At 47.3% G+C, this 26,978-nt stretch overlaps 2 protein-coding genes across 2 annotated transcripts; one reads left to right on the top strand and one right to left on the bottom strand.

Annotated features, from left to right (window-relative positions):
* Positions 1 to 4,431: 4,431 nt before the first annotated feature.
* On the top strand, positions 4,432 to 6,029 carry Ccdc85b (coiled-coil domain containing 85B). Its single transcript, XM_004656693.3, has one exon. The coding sequence runs from the start codon at positions 4,550 to 4,552 to the stop codon at positions 5,156 to 5,158; it is 609 nt and encodes a 202-aa protein (XP_004656750.1). The 5' UTR covers positions 4,432 to 4,549; the 3' UTR covers positions 5,159 to 6,029.
* An 850-nt stretch (positions 6,030 to 6,879) lies between these two features.
* On the bottom strand, positions 6,880 to 17,332 carry Fosl1 (FOS like 1, AP-1 transcription factor subunit). Its single transcript, XM_045142375.1, has 4 exons — positions 17,222 to 17,332; positions 13,250 to 13,444; positions 7,560 to 7,662; positions 6,880 to 7,012 (listed from the first exon to the last, which is right to left on the bottom strand). Exons 1-4 carry the CDS (start codon positions 17,330 to 17,332, stop codon positions 6,990 to 6,992), a joined length of 432 nt encoding a protein of 143 aa, XP_044998310.1. The 3' UTR covers positions 6,880 to 6,989.
* Between the last annotated feature and the right edge of the window lie 9,646 nt (positions 17,333 to 26,978).

Below are 26,978 nucleotides of genomic sequence, written 5' to 3'. Positions count from 1 at the left end.
ACAGGTAGGCACCAGCCCTATGTAGCTAAGGATGACCTTTAACTTTTTAAAAAATATTTATTTTTATTTCTTATTTGAGAGAGCGAGAAAGAGGGAGAGATACAGAGAGAGAATGGGCGTGCCAGGGCCTCTAGCCACTGCAAAAGAACTCCAGATGTGAGCGCCCCATTGTGCACCTGGCTTATGTGGGTCCTGGGGAATTGAACCTGGGCCCTTTGGATTTTCAGGCAAGTGCCTTAACTGCTGAGCCATCTGTTCTGCCCCCCTCTTTTTTTTTTTTCGAGGTAGGGTCTAGCTCTAACCCAGGCTGACCTGGAATTCACTCTGTAGTTTCAGTCTTGCCTCAAAATCAAGGTGCTCCTCCTACCTCTGCCTCTTGAGTGTTGGAATTAAAGGCATGAACCATGACACCCAGACACCCAGCTAGGCAGTCTTTAAAATGTATATTTTTCTTTTTTTAATATAATTTTCCAGGCATGGTGGCACATGCCTTTAACCCCAACACTACAGAGGCAGAGAGGTAGGAGGATTGATATGAGTTTGAGGTCAGCATGAAGGTATATAGTGATTTCCAGGTTATCCTGGGCTAGAGCGAGACCCTACCAAAAAAAAAACAAAAAAAAAAACCTATTCATTTGCATATGTCTTGGTCATTTGCATATGTCTTGTGTGTGTGTGTGTGTGTGTGTGTGTGTGTGTGTGTGTGTGTACACACCAGGCAGGGTCACTTGCCACTGCAAATGAACTCCAGACATCTGTACCGCTTACAGGTCCAGTTTTAAATGGTTGCTGGGGAATTGAATCCAGGCTTGCAGACTTCATAAGCAAGCACCTTTAGTTACTAAACCATCTCCCCAACCCTAATTTTTTTTCTTAACTTTTTGAGGCTCAGGCTGACCTGGAATTGAATTCACCATGTGGTGTCAGAGTGGCCTCAAACTCTCAGTGATCCTCTTACCTTTGTATCCAAGTGCTAGCATTAAAGGCATGCCCACCACAGCTGGCTAAATGTTTATTTTTCTAGTATGACACATACCTATAATCCAAGAAGAGGCATGAGGATTGCTACTAGTTGGAGACCAGCCTGATCAACACTGACATTTTCAGACAAGCCAGGGCTATATAGAGAAACCCTGTCTCAAACAAAACAAAGAGGAATATAAATTTTAAAATGTTACTCTAGAGCTGGAGAGATGGCTTGGCGGTTAAGGTGCTTGCCTGCAAACCCTAAGGACCCAGGTTCAATTTCCCAGTACCCACATAAGTCAGATGCACATACAGGGACATGCATCTGGAGTTTATTTGCAGTGGCTAGAGGCCCTGGCGTGCTCTCTCTCTCTCTCTCTTGCAAATAAATAAACAAATAAATAAAATATTGTTTTTGTCAAAGGAAGGATAAGAATGCTGACAATGCAGTCTATCAGATACAAAATGGCCTGGATATCCATGACCTCACAATGCCTGGTACTACCTACACAGGACCCTCATAATAGGAGGAAAAGATGATGGCATCAAAATAAAAGAGAGAGGTTGGAGAGATGGCTTAGTGGTTAGGCACTTGCCTGTGAAGCCTAAGGACCCCGGTTTGAGGCTCATTTCCCCAGGATCCATGTTAGCCAGATGCACAAGAGGGCGCATGCATCTGGAGTTCATTTGCAGTGGCTGGAGGCCCTGGTGCACCCATTCTCTCTATATATCTGCCTTTCTCTCTCTGTCTGTTGCTCTTAAATAAATAAATTAAAATAAACAAAATAAAAGAGAGACTGCCAGGCGTGGTGGAGCACACCTTTAATCCTAGCACTTGAGAGGCAGTGGTAGGAAATTCACCATGAGTTCAAGGCCTCCCTGAGACTACATAGTGAGTTTCAGGTCAGTCTGGGCTTCCTATCTGAAAAAAACCTTAGGTGGGGGATGAGGGGGGAAGGTTACTCTTCTGATGAGGCATGGTGGTGCAGGCTTTTAATCCCAACACTCAGGAGGCAGAGATAGGAAGATCGCTGTGAGTTCAAGGCCTCCCTGAGACTACATAGTGAGTTGCAGGTCAGCCTGGGCTAGAATGAGACTCTACCTCGAAAAACCAAAAAACAAACAGACAAACAAAAAGGGCTGGAGAGATGGCTTAGCAGTTAAGGCGCTTGCCTATGAAGCCTAAGGATCCAGGTTCAATTTGCCAGGTCCTACATAAGCCAGATGCACAAGGTGGAACATGCATCTGGAGTTTGTTTGCAGTGGCTAGAGGTCCTAGCATGTCCATTCTCTCTCTGTTTCAAATAAATAAATAAAAATAAATCTTAAAAAAGTTTATTTTCCTGGGTTGGAAAGTGGAGAGATGACATAGAGGTTAGGTCACTTGCTTGCAAAGCCTAAGGACCCATGTTCGATTCCCCAGTACCCATGCAAAGCCAGATGCACAAAGTGGTACATGTGTCTGGAGTGTGTTTACAGAGGCTAGAGGCCCTGGTGTGCCCATTCTTTCTATATGTCTCTTTCTTTCTCTCTCAAATAATAAGTAGAATAAATAAATAAAATAATTTTTTTTGTTTTCTTTTTTTGTTTTTTGAGGTAGGGTCTCACTCTGGTCCAGGCTGACCTGGAATTAACTCTGTAGTCTCAGGGTGGCCTTGAACTCACAGCAATCCTCCTACCTCTTCCTCCCGAGTGCTGGGATTAAAGACGTGCGCCACCACGCCCGACTCTTATAAAAATATTTTTTAAATAATTAAATAAAATATTTAAAAAAATATAGCTGGGCGTGGTGGCGCATGACTAACCCCAGCACTCAGGAGGCTGAGGTAGGAGAATCCCTGTAAATTTGAAGCCAGTCTGAAACTACATGAAAAAAAAAAAAAAAGACTATGGCTTCCCTCCTTATTTGAGGTAGGATCTCACTCTAGCCCAGGCTGGCCTTAAACTCCTGGCAATCTTCCTACCTCCACTTCCTGATTAAAGATGTGCACAACCACACTTGGGTCCCTTTTTTTTAATATTAGTTTAAAAAAACAAACTTTTTATTGACAGCTTCCCTAAGTGTAGACAATGAACCCTGACAATTCCCGCCCCACTGTTTATTGAGACAGGGACTTACTCTGTAGCCCAAACTAATCTTCTTGCCTCAGGCTCCCAAGAACTGGGATTACAAGTGTGTACTACCCTGTTTGGCTCTTCAAAGCCTCCCTTCTTTTTGCATCTATGTCTATGCATATTCATGCATATGAGTATGGCCATATCCATGCAGGTTAGAAGATAACGTCTGGTGTCATCTTCCACCTTGTTTGGGACAGGGGGATCTCTCATGAGGTTGCTCATTGCTGGACTAGCTTATCTTCCTGCCCCCAGTTTCTGGGAAGATTCTCTTTCCTCTGTCTCCCTTCCCACAGTATGCATACTGGGATTACAGACACCAGCCACAGTTTCGGGCTATTTTGTGGTTCTGGAAATCAGAACCCAGAACAGCAAGCACTTTATTCACTGAACTATTTCTCTAGTTTTTATTGCCTTATCCCTTTTCTAGATACATCTACCTGTAAACTACCCTCATTTGTTCCTAAAGCAACTGGACTCGGTGTCTTTCGCCACACACCTTGCCTTCTCTCCATAGTTATTTTTTTCTCAACGTGGCCAGTTTTCTGCTTTCATTTGTTTACTTATGACAGAGAAAAGAAAAAGAGAATAGGGCACGCCAGGGTTGCCTGCCACTGCAAAGGAACTCCACACACATGCACTGCTTAGTTGTCCAGCTTTACACGGGTACTAGGGAACCGAACCCAGGTAGGTAGGTTTTGCGAACAAGTGCCTTTAACCTCTGAGCCATCTCTGAAACTCTCAGCTCTTTTCTTCCATTTGCTTCTTCTGTTTCTCTGCCAGATTGTGACCTCTTGGGTCAAGATCAGAATTTTAAGTAAAGTTCATTTTTGCATGGGTCTTCCACACAATAAAGGTTTATTAAACAAACGGATTCTTTGCATGTCCCAGTCCCCAGGCAGAAAGTGCTCCATAAAAAAGGGGGTTGTTTGACAAATGATCCAGGATGATTGAACTCGATCCCAAGGGGCTGTAGGTGAGGCTTAGTGCACAAGAGTTGGATCTAAGGTAGGAGGGCCTGTTAAGCCACCCCTCTGGATTCGGTGGCAGGAGTCAGCGGAGGACACCCGGATCTTAATTCAAAAGGAGTTTAGGAAATTTGAAACTTGGAGTCATGCAACGGCGTCAAGCTGGGTTGAGTTGAGCGAAGGAGAGCGAAGGTGTTCTGGGTACCTAGGAAGCTAGGATCGTGACACCTCGATTCGGAGTGGGCGGAGAAGAGGATTTACAGCCTTATGCCCCGCCCCTCCCCAGGCGACTCCCAGATTGGATGTTCTTTCGTGACGTCACGAGTCCCCGCCCCGGCGCGCGCCCTGCCGCGTGCCCACCCCCGGGTGGCTGCTGCATCTTACGCGGTCTCCTCCGCCGCTTGCCGCCCGCTGAGCCCGAGCCGGAGCGGCACCCGCCCCGACGTGGGGCTCCCGAGCCTCGGCGGCGGGCGGGCGATGCTTCAGCTGCCCGATCAGCCATGGAGGCCGAGGCAGGCGGCCTGGAGGAACTGACGGACGAGGAGATGGCGGCTTTGGGCAAGGAGGAGCTGGTGCGGCGCCTGCGGCGGGAGGAGGCGGCGCGCCTGGCCGCCCTGGTGCAGCGCGGCCGCCTCATGCAGGAGGTGAACCGGCAGCTGCAGGGTCACCTGGGCGAGATCCGCGAGCTCAAGCAGCTCAACCGGCGTCTGCAGGCGGAGAACCGTGAGCTGCGTGACCTCTGCTGCTTCCTGGACTCCGAGCGCCAGCGGGGTCGGCGTGCCGCGCGTCAGTGGCAGCTCTTTGGGACCCAAGCATCCCGGGCGGTGCGCGAGGACCTGGGCGGCTGTTGGCAGAAGCTAGCCGAGCTGGAAGGCCGCCAGGAGGAGCTGCTGCGGGAGAACCTGGCGCTTAAGGAGCTTTGCCTGGCGCTAGGCGAGGAGTGGGGACCCCGTGGTGGCCCCGGAGGCTCTGGGGGTTCAGGCGCCGGGCCGACACCCGAGCTCGCCCTACCCCCATGCGGGCCCCGAGACCTCGGCGATGGAAGCTCGAGCACTGGCAGCGTTGGCAGCCCTGATCAGTTGCCCCTGGCCTGTTCCCCCGATGACTGAGGGTGCTGCATTCATTGCCCACGCTGACGCCTGCCCGGATTGCTTCCTGACTGCCCTGAGAGCTGTGGACCTGGACGCCGCCTCGATTGCGCACCAGGGGCGCTGGCATGGACTGAGAAGCCCTGGCACTGAGGAGGGCTCCTCGATCTCGCTGGCGGGGCAGCAGGGGGACTGGAGGCTGAAGCGGAGGGACTTGCTGGGGGGTTGGGTGGGGACTAATAAACTGGGACGGTAGGAGTCCGAAGCCTGGACCGCGTGTGTCTGGGACTCGCCGGCCTAGGGGAGAGGGCGGGAACCCTGAGACGGTGTAACATTCTCATGTGGAGAGATTGCAGAAAAGGTGGCTTACTCCCCAATTGTGAGTCCAAATTAGGGTGGTAAACCACTGACTTCCCTGTGGGACGCCAAAACAGGCTGTAATCCGGCCCCTGAAGTGGCTCCAGCTCCCTTTCCGGCTCCTTCCTGTCCAAGACAATGGGGCAGGAAGCAGATGTTGGGGGCCTAAAGCCCACTAGGCTGCTTGCTCCAAAGGTGGATGAGGGTATAACAGCGCCCCCCTATCGTTCACTCAGGAGCACAGTGGGTACCCATGGAGAGAAGGTTGATATTTGCTTGCACTGCAGAGCGTTGTCTCAATCAAGGAGCTGATGTAGCCCCATTCCTCAGATAGGACAATGGAGGTCCAAAAGTATGGAAGAGTTTTTCTAAGGTTGTGCTGAAACTGTAGCCTAGGGCTTCTCCTCCAAATGGTATCTTTTAGCTTGTGGGTCCAACATGACACCCAGGCCAGAGCTTCAAGCCTTTTATTCCATTTTGGAAGGTTTTGTATAAAAATAATCTCTTTAGGAAAATAAATAGCAGCTTCTCTCAACGTGGAGGCTTGGATTCCCTGGAGCTAAAGGCTTCTCCAAAGCTGGAGACTTGCAGGTCAGCTCGTCACAGAAGCCTCTGGCACCTCTTCATCTGTGTCATTCAGGAGGAGCCTGTGGAACATCTTGATCCAATCACCTGGTGCTGCTGTTGGCAGTGGGGCTGTGGGACTTAGTGTTTTAGGCTAGTAAGAGGACACCTTGGGTGGGGGTAGGGCTAGGTGGGTCACAGGAACGGAGTGAGTGAGAGTGGTCTGCAAAGAGTTAGAGTTCCAGAAGCCCTCTAGTAATGTACAAAGTCTCTGGACTGCCAGGATTCCTCTGGCACAAAGGGGACATATTTTGTCTCTGATTTTGTGCAAATTATAATAGGCAAGCTCTGGAGAAACAATGGAACTTGGGGCACCCAAAGCTGACTTTACATCAAAGCGACATATGTTCAGTCCCATCTGGAGGGATGAAGAAAGATATGCTGGCATTGAGCATGGGATATGGTCCAGGCCAGCTGGACCAATGGGAAGATGTTGGTTAGCATAGCACCTGCAAGGGGGTGCCAGTAGGTGCTTCACAAAGCAAGGAGAGTGGGGGACCCCAGAGGGTCGGAGGATGGATCCCCACTACTGCTGCTACTCTTTCGATGAGCTGAGGCACAGGGCTCTGGTGTGCTAGGATAGGTAAAAACAAGACTGGGAGTAAAAGGAGTCAGAGAGGGTGTGGTCATGAGGGTGGGAGTGTGCAATGCCTCGGGTTCAAGCACAGGACCTGGAGAAAGGGAGATACAAGGTACAGGGCGGCTGGGGCCTGGCGGGCTGATGGTGCGGCTGGCACTGCTGGTACCGCCTGTGTCCCTCTCCTTGTCTCCGTCTGGGATTTTGCAGATGGGGCGGTGAGCTTCCAGCACCAGCTCAAGGCGCTCCTTCTGCTTCTGCAGCTCCTCAATCTCTCTCTGCAGCCCTGATTTCTCATCCTCCAGTTTGTCTGTCTCCTGTAGAGGAAGGAGGCAGTTAAGAAGATGAGAGGTGGTCTGGAGAGATGGCTTAGCAGTTAAGGCACTTGCATGTAAAGCCAAGGATCTCGGTTCGGTTCGGGACTCCCACATAAGGCAGATGCACCAGGGGGCGCATGTGTCTAGAGTTCGTTTGCAGCGTGACTAGAGGCTCTAGTGTGCCTCTCTCTCAAATAAATGTAAATATAAATATATAGAGAGAGAAGATGAGAGGTGAATACTCTGAAGCCTCAGGCACCAATGGTGGCGGCCAGACTTCCCACCATGTCTGGACTGCAACTCCCATGAAGCCCTGGGAGAAAATCAGCACGGCTCCCATCAGGCCCGAGGAAGCCTTAAGAAGGTGGATTTCCAACCAACTTCTCCAGTCCCGATCCAAATAATTTAAAAATTTAAATTTCCTCTTTCCAAAAGGACAGGGAGCTAGGGTGGGTGTACACTGGGCCTCGCGGGCTCCTGGGAGCCACAGCCCCTCGCAGGCTCGATGGGCCAGGGTCTGGGCGCCCTCCGCAACTCGCGTGCTCACCGCCTGCAGGAAGTCGGTCAGTTCCTTCCTCCGGTTCCTGCACTTGGCCGCAGCCAGCTTGTTGCGCTCGCGCCTCACTCGGCGTCGCTCCTCCTCCTCCGGGCTGACCTGAAGAGGGAAGAAGGGGATGAAGGAGGCAAACCCTGGGCCTCCGACTGCCCTGCGCTGGTCCTCCGCTGCTGCCCTTTCAGCCTGTAATTTAGGTACCGCGGATCCCAGGCGCTCCTTGGTTGGTTAAATTTCTTCCTGACACCTAGCTTCAGAGCTGGTTTCTCTCCCGTAAATGTCCTCCTCCTCCACAAAATTTAACCTTTTAGGGCTCCCTTCTTCATCTGAGGACTCAAGTTAAGGTGCTCTTTCCTCCAGGAAGCCACCTTATTCCCCAGGCAGGAGAAGCCTTCCCTCCTCAATTCCTGGGTCAAAGTTATCCCTTGGCACAGGACCCTCATCTTCTCGTCTGTGAAAGACTACATCTCTTCCCCCCCAGGAATTGTGAGCACTAGAAAGGACTCATGAGTACTGCAAGTTATTGGGAGTCCACTATATACCAACTAAGCACTTTATATAATTTTTTTTAGGGTTTAGAGAGATTTTATTAAACTACAGAATTTAAAGCGCTTAAGAGAAACAATGAGGGCCGGAGAGATAGATGGCTTAGCAGTTAAGGCACTTGCCTGCAAAGCCTAAGAACCCTGGTTCAATTTCCTAGAACCTAAGTAAGCCAGATGCACATGGTTGTCCATGCGTCAAGAGTTTGTTTGCAGGGGCTAGAAGCCCTGGCACACCGATTTTCTCTCTCAAACAGAAGAAATGAGGAGAGAGTACAGGATTTTTGCCCATGAGAAGGCAGGAGTTAGGTAAAGCTGGTATGTATGTATGTGTGTGTAGTGTATTCTTTCTTTTTTAAAATACTAACTTTAAAAGAAATTTTAATTTATTTACTTGAGAGAAAGAGAGAGAGAGGAAGAGGCAGAGGAACACAGAAAGAGATTGGGTGCACCAAGGCCTTCTGCCACTGCAAACTAGACGCATGCGCCACCTTGTGCCTATGACTGATGTTGGTCCTGGGGAATCAAACCTGGGTCCTTTGGCTTTGCAGGCAAGTGCCTTAACCACTAAGCCATCTCTTCAGCACTTGGTGTTTTCTTTCTGTGCTAGGGTCAAATCCAGTACTGGGTGCATGCTAGAAAAGTGCTCTACTAAATCAACAGTTTCTAAATAAATTTATTTTTTTGTTATGTTATTTCAAGGTAGGGTCTCATCCTAGCCTAAGCTGACCTAGAACTCACTCTGTAGCTCAGGCTGGCCTTGAATTCACTGTGATCTTTCCTCCCAAGTGCTGGGATTGAAGGTGTATGCCACCAAGCCAAGCTTAGATTTTTATTATTATCATTATTATTATTTTGTTTGTTTTGAGACAGGGTCTCATGTAACACAGTCTGGCCTCTAATTCACTAGGCTAGCCTTGACCTCCATGTCTCTACCTCTCAAGTTCTGAGATGACAGGTATGTACCACCATGTTGGCTTTATAAGGAGCTGGAGATGGAACCCAGGTCTTTTTGCATGCTAAACAAAAACTCTACCAAGTGAGCCACATCCCCAGCACTTCCCTAATAGATCATTTAAAAATATTTTATTTTTATTTATTATAGAGAGAAATAGGCAGAGAGAGAGAGAGAATGGGTATGTCAGGGCCTCCAGCCTTTTTTTTTTTCCTTTTTCTCTTTCTTTTTATTTTAATTAAAAAATTATTTATTTATTTGACAGAGAAAGGGGGAGAGAGAGAGAATGGGCACGCCAGGGCCTCCAGCCACTGTGAACAAAATTGTGCCCCCTTGTGTATCTGGCTAACATGGGTTCTGGGGATTGAACCCAGGTCCTTTGGCTTTGCAGGCAAATGCCTTAACCACTAAGCCATCCCTCCAACCCCCTTCTTTTTTTTTTTTTTTTTTTTTTTTGAGGGTCTCACTCTAGCCCGGGCCAACCTGGAATTCACTATGTAGTCTCAGGTTGGCCTCATGGTGATCCTCCTACCTCTGCCTCCCAAATACTGGGATTAAAGGCATGCGTCATCATGCCCAGCTCCATAGATCTTTTAAAAAACATTTATTTATTTATTTGAAAGGAGTGGATGGGCATGCCAGGGATCCTGCCATTGCAAATGAACACCAGACACATGTGCCATTTGGTGTATCTGGCTTTTTGTGGGTACTGGAGAATCAATCCCCACCCTCAGGCTTTATAAGCAAGCACCTTTAGGTGTTAGACTAACTTTCCAGCCCCCCCCCCACCTAGATTCTTTTCTTTTTCCTTTTTTTTAATTTGAAAATATTATTTCCAGCAAGGCCTAGGGAGGCAGAGGTAGGAGGATCGCTGTGATTTTGAGGCCACCTTGAGAGTACATACTGAATTCCAGGTCAGCCTGGGCTACAGTGAGACCCTACCTCGAACCCCCTCACACAATTTTTTTTCCATATGAAACGTTTTGTTAATAATAATAAACATTAAAATTCTTAAAAATTAATGATTTTGTTTATTTGTGAGGAGAAATAGAGAGAAAGCAAAAGAAAAAAGAAAGAGAAAGGGCACAACAGGACTTCTAGCCACTGCAAAATCCAGACATATGCACCACCATGTGCATATGGCTTATGTGGGTTCTGGGGAATTGAACCTGGGTCCTTAGGCTTCACAGGCAAGTGCCTTAACCACTAAGCCATTCCTTCAACCCCCCTTTTTTTAAATATATATTTTTTAATTTACTTGAGAGAAAGAAAGGGGGGAGAGAGAATGGGTATGCTAGGGCTTCCAACCACTGCAGATGAACTCCAGATGCATGCACCCCCTTGTGTATCTGGTTTACGTGGGTCCTGGAGAGTCGAACAGGGATCCTTTGGCTTTGCAGGTGAACACCTTAATCACAAAGCCATCTCTCCAGCCCTTTTTTATTTATTTTTATTTATTTATTTATTTGACAGAGAAAGAAGGAGAGAGAGAGAATGGGCATGCCAGGGCCTCCAGCCACTGCAAACGAACTCCAGACATGTGTGCCCCTTTTGCATCTGGCTAACGTGGGTCCTGGGGAATCAAACCATGGTCCTTTGGCTTTGCAGACAAATGCCTTAACCACTAAGACATCCCTCCAGCTTTTTTTTTTTTTTTTTTGGTAGAGTTTCACTCTAGCCTAACCTGACCTGGAATTTACTATGTAATCTCAGGATAGCCCTGAACTCATGGTAACCCTCCTACTTCTGCCTCTCAAGTGCTGGGTTTTAAAGATATACGCGCTACCATGCCCAGCTTCTTCTTCTTTTTGTAAAGTAGGGTCTTACTCTAGCCCATGGTGACTTGGAATTCACTCTGTATTCTCAGGCTGGCCTTGAACTCATGGCTATTCTCCTACCTCTGCTTCCCAGCTCTGAATAGGTTCTTAACCCCATTTCTCAAGTAATAAACTGAAGTCCAAGGAGGATGAATAACTCATTTATAGTTGCAGGGCAGGGTTTAATATCTGCTCCATTCACAATGAGTGAGAGGCCACTCATTGATGGAGTCACCTCCCTGCTGAGGACCCTATCCATAGCTCCATCCCCAACCCAGTAGTATCCAGGATCAAAAGGTGACACTCAGGATATGATCAAGTATTGGAGGGTTTGCTGGCCTCTTGCTCACATTCCTGTCCTCAGTTGGGAACAGAGGCCAGCTCTTCTGTTTCTGTGAAACTTGGTGCTGGCCATTCCTTGGCCAATCTGGCATCTCCCAGATCCTGCTGAACTCCTTCCCCATTTTTAACCCCAACTATCAAGGTAAGGTTTTTTTTTGTTGTTGTTGTTGTTGTTTTGTTTTGTTTTGTTTTTGTCCTGGACTTTAGGCATGAACAACCCAGTCAGGTTAGTTTCTTATATTATGTTGCAGAGTTCTAGAATACTTCACCAGATTTTTCATCAAGTCTGTATTTTGGTGGTGTGTGTGTGTTTTATTTTGTTTTTCAAGGTAGGATCACATTTTAGGCCAGGCTGACCTGGAACTCACTCTGTAGTCCCAGGCTGGCTTTGAGCTAACAGGGATCCTCCTACCTCTACCTCCTGAATACTGGAATTAAAGGCATGATTCATCATACTTAGTGTGTTTTAGATTTTAAAACAGGGTCTCAGGAGGCTCAGGCTGATCTCAAACTTTCTGTGTATCTGAGAACTCCTGATCTTCCTGTCTCCATCTCTCAAGTGCTGGGACTACAGGCATGTGGTAGCATGCCTGGGAAAGCAAAGATTTTAGCGTAGATATCTCATCCTACTATAGTCTCAAAACTAACCACCTCAGGGAGAAGAAAGAAGAGCTACTTCCTTAAAAATCTTCTATCTCAGTTGGGTGCTGTGACACATACACCTGCACTCCTACCACTGGGTAAACTGAGGCAGGAGGATCTCAAGTTCAAGGCCAGCAAGAACCTTTCTCAAAAATTCCCCTCTGCCCCTTATTTTATTTTTTAAAAATAGTTATTTATATGATAAAGAGAGACAGAGAGAGAATGGGCATGCCAGGGCCTCCTGCCACTGCAAACAAACGTGTACAACTGTGTGCATCTGGTTTATATGGGTATGGGGAATCAAACCCAGGCCATCAGGCTTTGCAAGCAAGTGCTTTTAACCACTGAGCCATCTCATCAGCCCCTCCATATTTATTTTATTTTCAAGGTAGGGTCTCACTCTAGCCCAGGCTAGAAAGGACTTTGGGGCAGGCATGGTGGCACATGCTTTAATCCCAGTACACAAGAGGCAGAGATAGGAGGTTTGCTATAAATTTGAGGCCATTTTGAGACTACACAGTGAATTCCAGGTCAGCCTGGGCTAGAGTAAAATCCTACCTTGGGGGAAAATAAAAAAGGATTTGGGGAGGTCAGAGTTCTCAGGTGGAGAATTCTTTCTGGAGTAATTGTTTCCTCCCAGTGAGACAGTAGAGCTCAGTGGGTAGGATCTGAGTTGAGAGCAAGGCCAGTCATATCTCATCACGCACTGTGTACATGTGTGATCCTGGACAAGTGACCTCTGTGCCTTCACTTCCTCTACTGGAAGATGGAAAAACCAAGTATATTTCCCAGACAGGGTTTTGTTGTTGGTGGTGGTTTTTTTTGGTTTTTCAAGGTAGGGTCTCGCTGTAGTTCAGGCCGACCTGGAATTCCCTATGTCATCTCAAGGTGGCCTTGAACTCATGGAGATCCTCCTACTTCTGCCTCCCGGGTGCTGGGATTAAAGGCATGTGCCACTATGCCCAGCTCCAGACAGGTTTTTTTGAGGATTAAATAAAATAGTGAGTCTAAGATCCAGAGAGAGTGGTTTAAGTAAACCTATTCATTCTTGTTCTCTCCCCAGCCTCAGAGAGCATAAGCCCACCCACTTCATATATGTCAGAAGGTGGAGACCTTTCTTGCCATAGGCACATCTTACACTCTATATCCTCCTCCTCCTCCATTCTTATCCCCACCTCCCCACACCTTTAGAAGGTTCTTTCTTCACTTTGCCATATGGTAATCCTACTCTCTTTCTAGGTTAGCATACAGCCTTCTCCAGGAAGCTTTCCTTGATCCAGAAGTGACCTTTTTTGCCTCTGTTTTAGCCTCCCCCAGGGACTCCTTCTAGCAAGAGACTATCTCCTGCCCCCTAGTCCCCTTGTGGGCAACACCTCTGCTCCTTACCTGTTCACATGCTCTACGACGAACCCCTGGAGGCGGCCCCAGGGCTTGGATGACTCCTGGCCGGGGATGTGGGGGGCTGTACTGGGGGTAGGCCAGAGGCCTGGGGTAGCCACTGGGCCCCAAGAAATGAGGCTGTACCATCCACTGCAGTTCCTGGCTGCCACTCACAGCATTGATGCTAGGAATAAGGTGGAACTTCTGTAAGATAAGAAATCGACAGTGATGAGAGTTGTATGGACTGAGCTCCTAGGAAACCGAGGCTGCACTGCTCCACTTTCAATACAGACACTGGTTCTGGGAGATCAGAGGGACATACTTTGATAGTCACAGAAACTGACTTGGCAACAAATCCTTGTTCATGAACTATGTGACTTTGGGCAGGTTACAAAAGCTCTATATCTCTGTTTTCTCATCAGAGCTAATTCTTAACCAAGCATGAACTGTTCTAATCACTTTAAAATAGTGATTCATGGGGCTGGAGAGATGGCTTAATGATTAAGGTGCTGGCCTGCAAAGCCAAAGGACCCAGGTAAAACTCCCCAAGACCCACATAAACCAGATGGTCAAGACGGCTCATGTGTCTGGAGCTCATTTGCAGTGGTTGGAGGCCCTGATGCGCCCATTCTATATCTGCCTCTTTTTCTCTCTCTCAAATAAATAAATATCAATGTGCTGGAATTATAGGTGTGCACTACCATGTCTGGCTTGAGAATGTGTATAACAAAGTCTGGTGTCAGTTGCCCAATACAGAGGTGTTATGATGGGCAAGAGCTGTATCTCTAAGTACAACCAGCCCCATTCCTAATCTCAGCTCAGTCACTTATTGGTGCTGTCAATGTGAGTAGAGTATTTAACCTCAAAGTGCCTTAGTACATATCCTCAGGTTTTTAAAAATTTATTTATTTATTTTTGTTTTTTTTCAAGGTAGAGTCTCACTCTAGTCCAGGCTGACCTGGAATTCACTATGTAATCTTAGAGTGGCCTCGAACTCACAGCGATCCTCCTACCTCTGCTTCCCGAGTGCTGGGATTAAAGGCATGCGCTACCATGCCTGGCTAAAATAAAAAGTTTTAAATGAGGGCCAATGTGGTGGTATATGCTTTTTATTCCCCTATTCCATAGGCAGAGGTAGGAGGATTGCTGTGAATTCAAGGCCAGTTTGGGTCTATAGAGTAAGGGAGTGAGTTTCCAGGGTCAGCCTGAGTAAGAGTGAGACCCTGCTTTGAAAAAAAACTGAGGAAAAGCCGGGCGTGGTGACGCACGCCTTTAATCCCAGCACTCGGTTTTTCAAGGTAAGGTCTCGCTCTAGCCCAGTTTGACCTGGAATTCACTATGTAGTCTCAGGGTGGCCTTGAAATCACAGTGATCCTCCTACCTTTGCCTCCCAAGTGCTGGGATTAAGGGTGTGCACCACCACACCCAGCTGAATTATTTTTTTATTTGCAAGGAGAGAGAAAGTACAGCTGCATTAGGGCCTCCTGCCACTGCACATGAACTCCAGATGCATGTGCCTCCCTTTGTGCCTCTGGCTTTACATAGGTACTGAGGAATAGAACCCAGGCAGTCAGGCTTTGCAAGGAAGCACTTTAGCCACTAAGTCATCTCTCCAGCACAGTTTCCTTATTTTTAATGTCATAGAACATTACACTGATGCTGAGAAGTGGAGCTCTCAAACCTCTGAAATCATAGTTTAAATGGCGATTTAAAATTTGGTGGCAGGGAGGCTGGAAAGATGGCTTAGTGACTAAGGCACTTTCCTACAAAGCCTAAGGACCCATGTTTGACTCTCCAGATCCATAAGCCTGACACACAAAGATGAGGCACGCGCAAGGTTGCACATGCCCACTAGGTGGTGCAAACATCTGGTATTCGATTGCAGTGGCTGAGGCCCTGGCATGCCAATTCTGTCTCTGTCTCTGTCTCTCTCTCTCTAACAAAAAAGAAAAAAGAAAAAAAATTAATGGCAAGGAAGGGAATTATGGTTTATTGTCTATAATTATGAAAGTTAATAAAAAGTTTTAAAAAATTAAAATTGATGGCTATTGGGGCTGGAGAGATGGCTTAGCAGTTAAGGCACTTGTCTGAAAAGCCTAAGGACCTAGGTTTAATTCCCCAGTACCCATGCAATGCAGCTTCACAAGGTGGTGTATGCAACTGGAGTTCATTTGCAGTGGGTAGAGGCCCCGGCACGCCATTCTCTGTCTACCTCTCACTCTCTCAAATTATTAAAATGATTTTTTAAAATTTTTATTAACATTTTCCATGATTACAAAATATATCCCATGGTAATTCCCTCCCTCCCCACCCCCACACTTTCCCATTTGAAATTCCATTCTCCATCATATTACCTCCCCATAAAATGATTTTTTAAATTGATGGTTCTGCATGGTGGCAGCACTGGAGAGGCAGAGGTAGAAGGATCACTGTGAGTATGAGGCCAGCCTGAGACTACACAGTGAATTTTAGGTCAGTCTAGGCTAGAGTGAGATGCTACCTCAAAAAAAAAAAAAAAAAAATGATGGCCGGTGTTTGATTAAGTCAGATGCATAAAAGTGGTGCATGTATCTGGAGTTCATTTGCAACAGTAAGAGGCCCTGACATGCCCATACTTTCTTTCTTTCTCTCACCTTTGATCCCACCACTCGGGAGGCAGAGGTAGGAGGACTGCCGTGAGTTGGAGGCCACCCTGAGACTACATAGTGATTTCCAGGTCAACCTAGGCTACAGCAAAGCCTTACCTCAAAAAACAAAACAAAACAAAACAAAAAACCCAAAACTAAAAACAATGAAAAAAAATTTGATGGGTCAAAATGATGCTTTTTTTTTTAAATGCAGCGGGTCTTGGAATCCATAAAATATGATAATCGCGATGAAAAGACAGCTATTGGGGGCCTGGCAACCATTCTTTTTTCCATCCGGACATCTCAAACATGGGTTAGGATAGAGTCTAGCGTTCTGGGAGAGAACAAGGTTCAAGCCTCGATGGGCATCCCATCGTCCAGACAGCACCTACAGGCAAGTCTGGGCAGTAGAATCGCTGGCCCAGGGCTTGGGGCACAGCGACCCTGTGACCCCAGGTCTGGGCTAGAACTGCCTGGGGCATCTCCCGCTCCTAGGTTGTTGGGCCTGGCCGCTGGGGCCAGGAAGGGAGGGGCGCCCCAGGGTGACTCAGCCACCGTGAGTCGGCGGAACGGACGCAGCTCCTTCCCACCCCTGGCGACACGTGCTCGGGGCCCCTCGACAGGAAATGGGCACCTGCAACCTCTCACGTCGACCCCCCCCCAGCCAGTAGTGGGCGCCGTTGGGTCCCAAGAGTGGGAATGGGGTGGGTGGGAGAGAGCGCGGGAGTCGCGGGCTGGATGACCCTGTGCAAGTCCCCGCACTTCGCGGTCTCCTTTTGCCCGGGTTTAGGGAGCCAGTCTCCTGGAACCCAGGGTCTATTCATTACCTGGACCTACCAGGGTCCACTACGCACAAAAAGGGGCAGGGATTTGGCGACCGGGTAGAGAAAAGCCAGACAAAAGGACCCACATTATAGACAGACAGCCGCGGATTCGCTGGTTACTCATGGATCCCATCTCCCTCCCGGTGTCAGACTCCAGATCCCAGGGTTGGAGAGCTGTTCTCACCCTGTCGAGGCTAGCCTAGGTGTGACACAGTATTTAGCGGTGGACAAGAGGAGATAAAGACGGTAGCGGAGACTACGACAGACTGACAGGCAGCGGGGGAGAAAGAGGTGGGTGGGAGGGGGCCTTGGCGATCTTCGTTTCACCCGCAGCGCACGTTCCGTGGGGCGGGGGAGGGATGTGGCTCCCGGAGCGCGGAAAACGGCGGGATCCGCCAGGTCTCCGCGCTCGTGCCGGGCTTCAGGACGCACGCAAGCCAACCCCAGTGTCCCGAGTGCTGTCCAGACCCGGGAGACCCCAGGGTGGTGTGTGTGTGGGAGGGGGGAGCTGTAGCCCTTCTTCTCACCTGCTGCTGGGCGGCTGCCTGCGCCTGAGCCGAGGCAGGGGGCTGCGCGGGACCGCCGTACGCGCCGGCCGCCCCGGAGCTGGGTCCGGGATCCCCGAAGTCTCGGTACATGCCCCTGGGCTGCTCGGCGGGGTCCGCGTCAGCCGCTCGGGTTCTGACTCACTCGCGCTCCTCGCAGGCTTTTTCTTTTTATGAATGAAAAGTCGGGCTGAACCACTTCGCTCGCGGGGGGTGTGGTGGGGAGTCGCGGGTCACCTCCCGCCACCTCTCCAGATGCGCCGCCTTCGGCCTGTCTGCACCGAACTTTTCGACCCTCTCCTAGCGGGTCGGCGCGGCAGTCTTTTCTGGTGTGGGTGTGGGACAAGGGCGGACTTGGCGTCCCCCAGCGACCGTGGAGGCCCCGCCCCCCTCTGACGTAGCTGCCCATACATGGTGCAATTTCCTCGGCGCGCCCAGGTGCAGACGAGGATTCCCCGCACGCACCTGGCCGTCCGGCCCCGCCCCCCGCCCCGCGCACGCGCGCGCCGCCCGCTGCTGGAAACAGACGGAGCAGCCGGGTCTCCGCTGTACCGCGCTCGGGAAACCATGAAGGGAGTTACAAATGTGATGGATTATAAGTATGTTATTACTATTTCCTGGACGCTTGTTTTCGGGACAGGGACCAACAGAAACCATTCCAACTGCCAACCCAAGACTTCACACACACTCGTAGTTTGTTTTCGGAGTAGGGTCTCATTCTAGCCCAAACTGACCTGGAGCTCACTTTGTAGTCCTAGGCTGGCCTCACACTCACAGCGATCCTTCCACCTCTGCCACCTCTGAGTGCTGGGATTAAAGGCGTGCACCACCACGCCTGGCTCTATTTTCTTTTTGGAGTCAGGGTCTCAGATATCATAGGATGGCTTTGGATTCCCAGTCCTCTGGTCTCCTACTTCCAAGTGCTGGAATTACAAACCTGAACCACCACACCCAGCTTTTTCCGTTTTCTTTTTTTATTTCAAAATTTTAAATATTTAATTTATTTGTTTCCAAGGAGGGAGAGAGAGGGAGAGGGAGAGAATGGGCGACATACTCCAGATGCACGCACCACCTTGTGCATCTGGCTTTATGTTAGTACTGGGGAATTGAACCCGGGTTTGCAGGCAAGCGCCTTAACCAGTGAGCCATCTCTCCAGCCCTCTTTCTTTCTTAAAAATATATGTTTATTTGAGAGCTAGTATGAGCACACTAAGGCCTCTTGCCATTACAGACAAACTCCATAGGAATACACCACTTTGTGGTTCTATCTTTACACGGGTGCTAGGGAATTGAATCAGGCTGACAGGCATTGCAAATGTTTCCCTTTAACTACTGAACCATCTCCCTACCTCTCTTTATGTCTTGCTAAATTTTATTTATTTTAGTGTATGTGTGTAGGGGGGTATGCCAAGGACTCTTGCTGCTGTAGACAAACTCCTGCTTCACTTTCCGAATGCTAAGATCACAAGCATGTGCCACCATCACCCACCATTAGGGCTTCCAGTGTACTAAAAAATGAATAAATGACAGCACTGTTGCAAAAATTATATATTTTCAGTGCTTAAACAAAGTAAAGCTTTGGATTACCCACAAACATAATGCAGTAGATTTGTTATTCCAGGAGGGCTGGAGAGATGACTCAGTGGTTAAGGTGCTTGCTTACAAAGCCTGATGGCCTGGGTTTGATTTTCCAGTACCCATGTAAAGCCAGATGCACAAAGTAGCACATGCATCTAAAGTTCATTTGCAGCAGCAAAAGGCTCTGCTGTCTCTCTCTCTCTCTCTCTCTCTCTCTCTCTCTCTCTCTCTCTCTCTTTCTCTTTTCTTGCAAACAAATAGATGAAAGTATTTTTATAAGGGGCTGGAGAGATGGCTTAGTGGTTAAGGCACTTGCCTGTGAAGACTAAGGACTCAGGTTCAATTCCCTAGTAACCATGTAAGCCAGTGTACAAGGTGGTACATGCATCTGGAGTTCATTTACAGCAGCTAGAAGCCCTGACGTACCCATTCTCTCTCTCTCCCTCTCAAATTAATAAATAAAAATAAAATAAAATAATTTTTAAAAAGGGGGCTGGAAAACTGGCTCAGTAGTTAAAGGCATTTGCTTGCAAAGACTAACTGCTTAGGTTCAATTCCCTAGTACCCATGTAAAACCAGATACACAAATTGGTGCATATGACTGGAATTCATTTGGTGTGCCCACTCCCTATCTACCTACCTATCTACCTATCTATCTATCTATCTATCTATCTATCTATCTATCTATCTACCTCTGCTTGCAAATAAATAAAAATTTAAAATATTTTAAATAAAGAATTGTTATTTAAGATAACCTCAGGAGTTATCCCAGGTTTTAATTCAGTTTCACATTCAACTAGACAGTAACAGCCCAGAGAAAGACACCAATGTCCTGACATCTGATCAACAAAGGTTTTTGACTGTAGGTGCTTTTCTAGGGCTATGTCACCACCTTGTGTGGAGAACATGTGAAAAGTCTGCATGTGTGTGAGACCAAATGTGCTGGGAAGTAGATACCATCATCACCTCAGTTTTGCAGATGGGAAAATGGCATGTGAGAGGTACTGAAATGAGTTGCCCAAGGTCACTCAGTGAATGGCTGTGAATCAAGTTGCCAAGTGAGGACTTCAAGAGTTCCAGTCCCAAACTCAGTCAAGATTTTTCAGAGCCCTCACATTGCACACACAACTTGGCAGATACAAAGAATATCAGTGCTGAGAGGACCATCCCCAAACCTCTTTTCTACTTCATCCCATTTTATGGATGAGGAAAATAAGGCTCAGATAGAGGAAGGTGCTACCAGGGTCACAAGTATTATGAAGGTTGAGCTCTTTTGCTCTTCCATCAGGACCTCTGCTATATTAGTTCCAGTTTTGCCTTCACAAAGGTGTAGTTCTGGGTTGGCCTTGGGAATAGAGGCCAGGAGTCTGTGAGTGTTCTCAGGACTTATGGCCAGAAGGCTAGTGTGGCCCTAGGGTTCTAGTTACAGAGCTGAATTTTCAGTCTGTGTGACCCTGGGCAGGTCACCTTCACTGAGTCCCAGTTGGGCTCCCTGCTGACCTCACATAGCTGCTGTGGGATCAAATGAGGTCACATATGTGAAAGTGTTTTACAAGCTCTAAAGTGAGATACACTCAGAAGGTGATTCCTAGACTAGAACCCCTCCCTTGCCCTGGTTCTACTCAGTACTTGGCTTCCTCTGAATGAGACATACAGGTGTGTCATGGGGGGCGGGGAGCAGGAAGAAGGACCAAGAGATGAACAGGGAGGAGTCGTGTAGGCAGTGAGACACATCAAAAGAAGACATGCTGGAGTGAGAAAGCTCTGTGCTCTGGGTAGGTTACCCACCAGTTATGTGACCTAGATGAGAAACACAATTTCTCTGAGCTTCTGTGATGTGGATTTATGAAGTAGAGACATGATGATAACTACATCTCAGGGTTGCTGGAGGTAGAAGTGCAATAATGTCAGAACTAAATGTGATGGCACATGCACTTGGGAGGTAGAAACAGAAGGATCAGGAATTCCAGGCCATCCTTGGATACATAGTGAACTTGAGGCCAGCCTAAAAAACAAAATAAGGCCTGAGAGATGACTCAGTGGCTAAAAGTTTTTCCTAGCCGGGCATGGTGGCACACACCTTTAATCAAAGCATTCGGGAGGCAGAGGTAGGGGGATCACCATGAGTTCGAGGCCGCCCTGAGACAACATAGTGAATTCCAGATCAACCTGAGCTACAGTGAGACCCTACCTCAAAAAATAAATAAATAAATAAATAAACAAACAAAAAGTTCTTCCTATACAAGCATGAGGGCCTGAGGAGACTGGCGAGATCACTTAAGTTTGATCCTTGGGACCCTTCCAGGTAGCTGGATGTCCCATAGGGGAGCAGATAGCTAAGCATTAGTGGGGCTCCCCCAAATTAGCAATCTCCAGGATCAGTAAGAGACTCCTGCTCAAATAAGAATGGGCCAGAAGAGTAATGGAGTGGGACACTCAGTGTTCCTCTTCAATACCACAGGTAAGCATACATCCTCGCACGGACACACACATGTACATAACACCACACATACATGCCAAAAAATAATAATATCACATGCTTAGCATAGCACATAGTAAGAATCTGATAAACAGTAGCAAAAATAAATCCAGAAATGAATAAAAAGCCCCAGCAGTAGGAGCTTTGAAGTCTCTGGCCACACTGATGTACACACACACACACACACACACACACACACACACAATGATATCTGAACTCCTTGGTGAACCCACGTTGGATGGACAAGAGAGGCAGTCAGATGGTAACACCTAGAAAATGGAACCTTTGGGCTGGAGAGGTGGCTCAGTGGTTAAGGCACTTGCCTGCAAAACCTGGTGACCCAGATTCAATTCCCCAAGTAAAGCCAGATGCACAAAGTGACACATATATCTGGAGTTCCTTTGTGGTGGCAGAAGGCCCTGGCACACCCATTTTCTCTGTCTGTCTCTCTTCTCTCCCTCTCTCTCTGCTTGAAAATAAAAATAAATATTTAAATAAATATTTAAGAAAATGGAACCTGGGTCGGCCTTCTCTTCATCTACCCTTCTACTGCCCCCTGCCCCAGTCAGTCTGGGGCAGATGGCTGAGCAGGGGCTCAGGTCTCCAATACTGTGTGTACGTGACTTTGAAAGTCCCTTCCTGCTCTAACCTCTAACTGTCTTGGAGCCACAAGAGGCCCTTTGAGCAGCAGCACATTCCAAGCTCCTCAGTCATTAACTCCTGCCTTGTGGTTACACAGACGTTCCTGGTGCCTGATCTCACCCTCTCCTAGCCAGGGAACCAGGGGAGAATCCCAGGGGGCCATGGTGACTGCTAGGAATGGGGGGGGGGGGGGAGAAGAAGCCTGAGAGGCCCTGCCACTCTCCCCCTTGTTTGCTGTGTGCCCTTGGCTCAGTGACTTCCCCTCTGTGAGTTCAGGGACTCCCCACTTCTTGGGATTCAGTGAGACATTTAATAGGTTCTCAGGGCCACCAGGGCATTGGAGGTGATGTTTATGTTTCCCAATTGCTATTCTCTTTTAAATTGAAGTTTACTTTTTTAATTGAGGTGAAATTCACATAACATACAATTAGCCACTTTAGTGTACAGTCTGCTAGCATTTAGTGCACTCACCATGTTGTGAAATCACCATCTCTCTGCTTTCAAAACTTTATTGCTCCAGAAAAACACTCTGTTCCATTTAGTAATCATTCCCAATTTCCCCTTTTCTCCATCCCTTGGTAGCTGGGAATCTACTTTCTGTTACCTATGGCTTTGCCTATTCTGGGCATTTTGTGTAAATGAAGTCAAACAATATGTAACCTTTTATGTCTGGCTTCTTTCATTTAGTATGAAGGTGTTCTTTCTTTTTCTATTTTCTTTTATTTCTATTTATTTGACAGAGAGGAAGAGGCACAGAGAGAAAGAGATGGGTGTGCTAGGGCCTCCAGCCACTGCAAACAAACTCTCGACACATATGCCATCTTGTGGATCTGGCTTACATGGGTCCTGGGAATCGAACCTAGGTCCTTTGGCTTTGCAGGCAAGCACCTTAACCACTAAGCTATCCCTTCAGACCCTTCTTTCTTTCTTTCTTTCTTTTTTTTTTGAGGTAGGGTCTCACTTTAGCCCAGGCTGACCTGGAAGTCACTATGTAGTCTCAGGGTGGCCTCGAACTCACTGTGATCCTCCTACCTCTGCCTCCCGAGTGCTGGGATTAAAGGCGCGCGCCACCACGCCTGGCTCTCTTTCTTTCTTTTTAATATTTTATTTATTTACTTACTGGAGAGAGAGAGAGACAGAGAGAGAGTAAATGGGCATGCCAGCCGCTGCAAAAGAACTCCAGACACATGCACCACCTTGTGTAGCTGGCTTACATGAGTACTGGGGAATTGAACCTGTATCTTTAGGCTTTTCAAGCAAGCACCTTAACTGCTAAGCCATCTCTCCATCCCTCTTTCTTTCTTTCTTTCTTTCTTTCTTTCTTTCTTTCTTTCTTTCTTTCTTTCTTTCTTTCTTTCTTTTTCCTCCAAGGTAGAGTCTCATTCTGGCCCAGGCCAAACTAGAATTCACTTTATAGCTCCAGGCTGACCTTGAACTCATGGCAATCCTTCCATCTCTACCTCACAGAGTGTTGGGATTAAAGGTGTGCACTACCATACCAGGTTTTCTTTTTATTTTGAGGCAGAGTCTAACTTTGACCTGGACCTCACTCTGTAGTCACAGACTGGCCTCAAACTCACAGCAATCCTCTTACCTCTACCTCTCGAGAGCTTGAATTAAAGGCATGTGCCACCACACTTGGTCTATTTTGTATTTTTACCAGCAGAGTTCTGAATTCTCCAAATCTTTGCTAACCTTGGTTTCTTGTGCCCGGCTTGGTTTGGGACTTAAAAAATATATTCTTTTTTATTTATTTGCTAGAATGAGAGAGAAAATGGGCATGCCAAGGCCTCTAGCCACTGCAAACAAACTCCAGATGCATGCACAACTATGTGCATCTGTCTTATATGGGTTCTGGGAAGTAGAACCTGGGTCCTTAAGCTTCGCAGGCAAGCACCTTAATTGCTGAGCCATCTCTCCAGCATGATATCTCAGGAACACCCCCCCCCCACCAAAAAAGATCAGAGCTGGATGTGGTGGTACACACCTATAGTCCCAGCTACCCCGGGAACTGAGGCAGGAGAAGTGCGTGATCCAGAAGTTGTTTATTTTTTATTTTATTTATTTATTTATTTTTTTTTTGAGGTACGGTCTCACTGTGGCCCAGGCTGACCTGGAATTAACTATGTCGTCTCAGGCCTCGAACTCATGGCAATCCTCTTACTTCTGCCTCCTGAGTGCTGGGATTAAAGGTGTGTGCCACCATGGCTGGCTTGATCCAGAAGTTTGAGGCCATCTTGGCCAACAAAGCAAGACCTTCTTTACCTTTTTTTTTTTTGGTTTTTCGAGGTAGGGCTTCACTCTAGCCTGGGCTGACTTGGAATTCACTATGTAGTCTCAGGGTGGCCTCAAACTCACAATGATCCTCCTACCTCTGCCTGCCTGGGATTAGAGGCATGCACCACCATGCCCAGCTTTTCCTTCTTTACTTTTTAAATTTTAGTTCTGAGGATGAAACTCAGGGTCTTGTCTTGCTAGGCAAGTGCTCTTCCAGTGAGCTAAACTCCCAACTCCAAAGCAAGACCTTTTATTCAAAAGAAATTTTGGTTGAAGTATGTTTTATATTTAATAGAATTTATACTTTTTTAGTGTTCTGGTCATATATTTTGACTGATGTAACTATGTTCTAATTAAGAATGTAGGTTCATACCTCTCCAAGAAAGTTCTCTTGCCCCTTTGCAATCTGGCTCTCCACTCCAGGAAATCACTTGACTTCCTTCCATAGCCATAAATTAGTTCTGTCTCTTCTAAAATTCCATCACAGTAGAGTCACATGGCATGTGTTTCTGTGTCTGGCTCTGATCCTCCTGTTTGTACTGTTCTTCCATATTGTGTGTGGTCACCTTTGACTCCTATTTGTGACTGAATAGCATCCCATAGTTTTATTGTTCTGAATTGACTGTACTGATGATTGAATTAAACCTGGTGTGGTGGCTTGCACCTGTAATCCTAGCATCCAGGAAGCAAAAGTAGAAGAATCACTACAAGTTCAAGGCCAGCCAGGGCTTTATAGTGAGATCTTGTCTCAAAAATATAAAACAGGGTAAGACCCTATTGCTGAAGACTCCACATAGTTGGGCTGCAAGGCCACTGCGAAATCCTGCTGGAACTGAGCTGATAAGCTACTCCATGTACACCATCTGACAGAAAGCTGGAAGAAGCCATTCTGCATGCAGTTCAATGGGAGAAAGACACATCACCAGTGAAGATACTCAACAGTGGACACTACAAGCCTTCTATTTGGCCAGCCAGCCCAAATAAGCCAATGGGTGCAATAGTGGCACGTCTGTTATGGGGGAAACCAACTGCCCTCTAATTGGACTGGAGGCCCGCTCCAAGGGAGGGAAAACATCCCTGATACTGAAAACTTAAAACAGGGGTAGTCATGAGCCCTAAGGGTGTAACATCTGCTATTGTCTGGCTAAAGGTATATATTATGCTTATCAAACTGCCCAGTAAGCACTTCTGTTCATACCCTTATATTAATATAATATAATATATTAATATATTATTATATATTATATATATAATATATTATTATATTAATATAATATATTAATGTTCATACCCTTATATTAATGCTACTCTCACTTTTGGTAGAGAATCTTCTCTTTTCAGATGGCAGTGACATGGGGACGACTCAGAAGGTATCATAGTGATGGAAAGAAATGACCAGAATGCTCAATACTGTAATATCTCTATCACACCTTCCAAGGCTCAGGGTCTAATGTGGAAGAGGTGGCAGAAAGAATGTAAGAGTCAAAGGAAGGGTAGGACTCCATACAACATGCTCCCTCCAGACACAAAATGGCCTGGATATCCATGGCCTCACAGTGCCTGACACTACCTGCACAAGACCATCATAAGAGGAGGAAAAGATCATGACATCAACAGTAGGGCATGGTGGCACACGCCTTTAATCCCAGCACTCGGGAGGCAGAGGTAGGAGGATTGCCGTGAGTTCGAGGCCACCCTGAGACTCCATAGTGAATTCCAGGTCAGCCTGGGCTAGAGTGAGACCCTACCTCGAAAAATGAAAAACAAAAAACAAACAAACAAAAAAGATCATGACATCAAATTAAAAGAGAGACTGAGCTGGGCGTGGTGGTGCACGCCTTTAAACCCAGCACTTGGGAGGCAGAGGTAGGAGGATTGCTGAGAGTTCGAGGCCGCCCTGAGACTACATAGTTAATTCAAGGTCAGCCTGGACCAGAGTGAGACCCTACCAAAAAAAAAAAAAAAAAAAGAGACTGATTGAGATGGAGAGGGGGTATGATGGAGAATGGAGTTTCAAGGGGGAAAGTGGAGGGAGGGAGGGTATTACCATGGAGTATTTTTTATAATCATGGAAGTTGTTAATAAAATTTTGGAAGAAAAAAATATAAAACAGGGCTAGAGGTATTGCTTGGTGGTTAAGGCGCTTGCCTGTGAAGCCTAAGGACCCAGGTTGGATTCCCCAGGACCCATATAAGCCAGATGCACAAGGTGGCATGTGCATGTGGAGTTTGTTTTCAGTGGCTAGAGGCCCTGGCCTGCCCATTCTCTCTCCAATACTAGCTAACTAAATAAAATATTTTTTTTTAAAAAAATATAAGACAGGGCTGGGCATGGTGGCACATGCCTTTAATCCCAGCCCTCAGAAGGCAGAGGTAGGATGATTGCCATGAGTTTGAGGCTACCCTGAGACTATATGGTGAACTCCAGATCAGCCTGGGCTAGTGAGACCCTATCTCAACCCCTCCCAAAAATATATATAAAGCAGTGCTAGGGAAATGGCTCTGCAGTTAAAGGTGCTTGCTTGCAAAGCATGCCAATCTGAATTCAATTCCCCAGTACCTGCATAAAGCCAGATGCACAAAGTGGCACATGCATCTGGAGTTCATTTGCTGTGGAAGGTGGTCCTGGCATGCTCATTCTCTTTCTCTCTCTGCTTGCACAAAAACAAAACAAAAAAAAAAGTTTTTTGAGGTAGGGTCTCGCTCTAGCCCAGGCTAACCTGGAATTCACTACAAACTCTCAGGGTGGCCCAAACTCACGACG

The sequence above is a fragment of the Jaculus jaculus genome, chromosome 1, assembly GCF_020740685.1.
Source record: "Jaculus jaculus isolate mJacJac1 chromosome 1, mJacJac1.mat.Y.cur, whole genome shotgun sequence".
Lineage (NCBI taxonomy): Eukaryota > Metazoa > Chordata > Mammalia > Rodentia > Dipodidae > Jaculus > Jaculus jaculus.
This window is presented reverse-complemented; position numbering and strand designations above follow the sequence as displayed.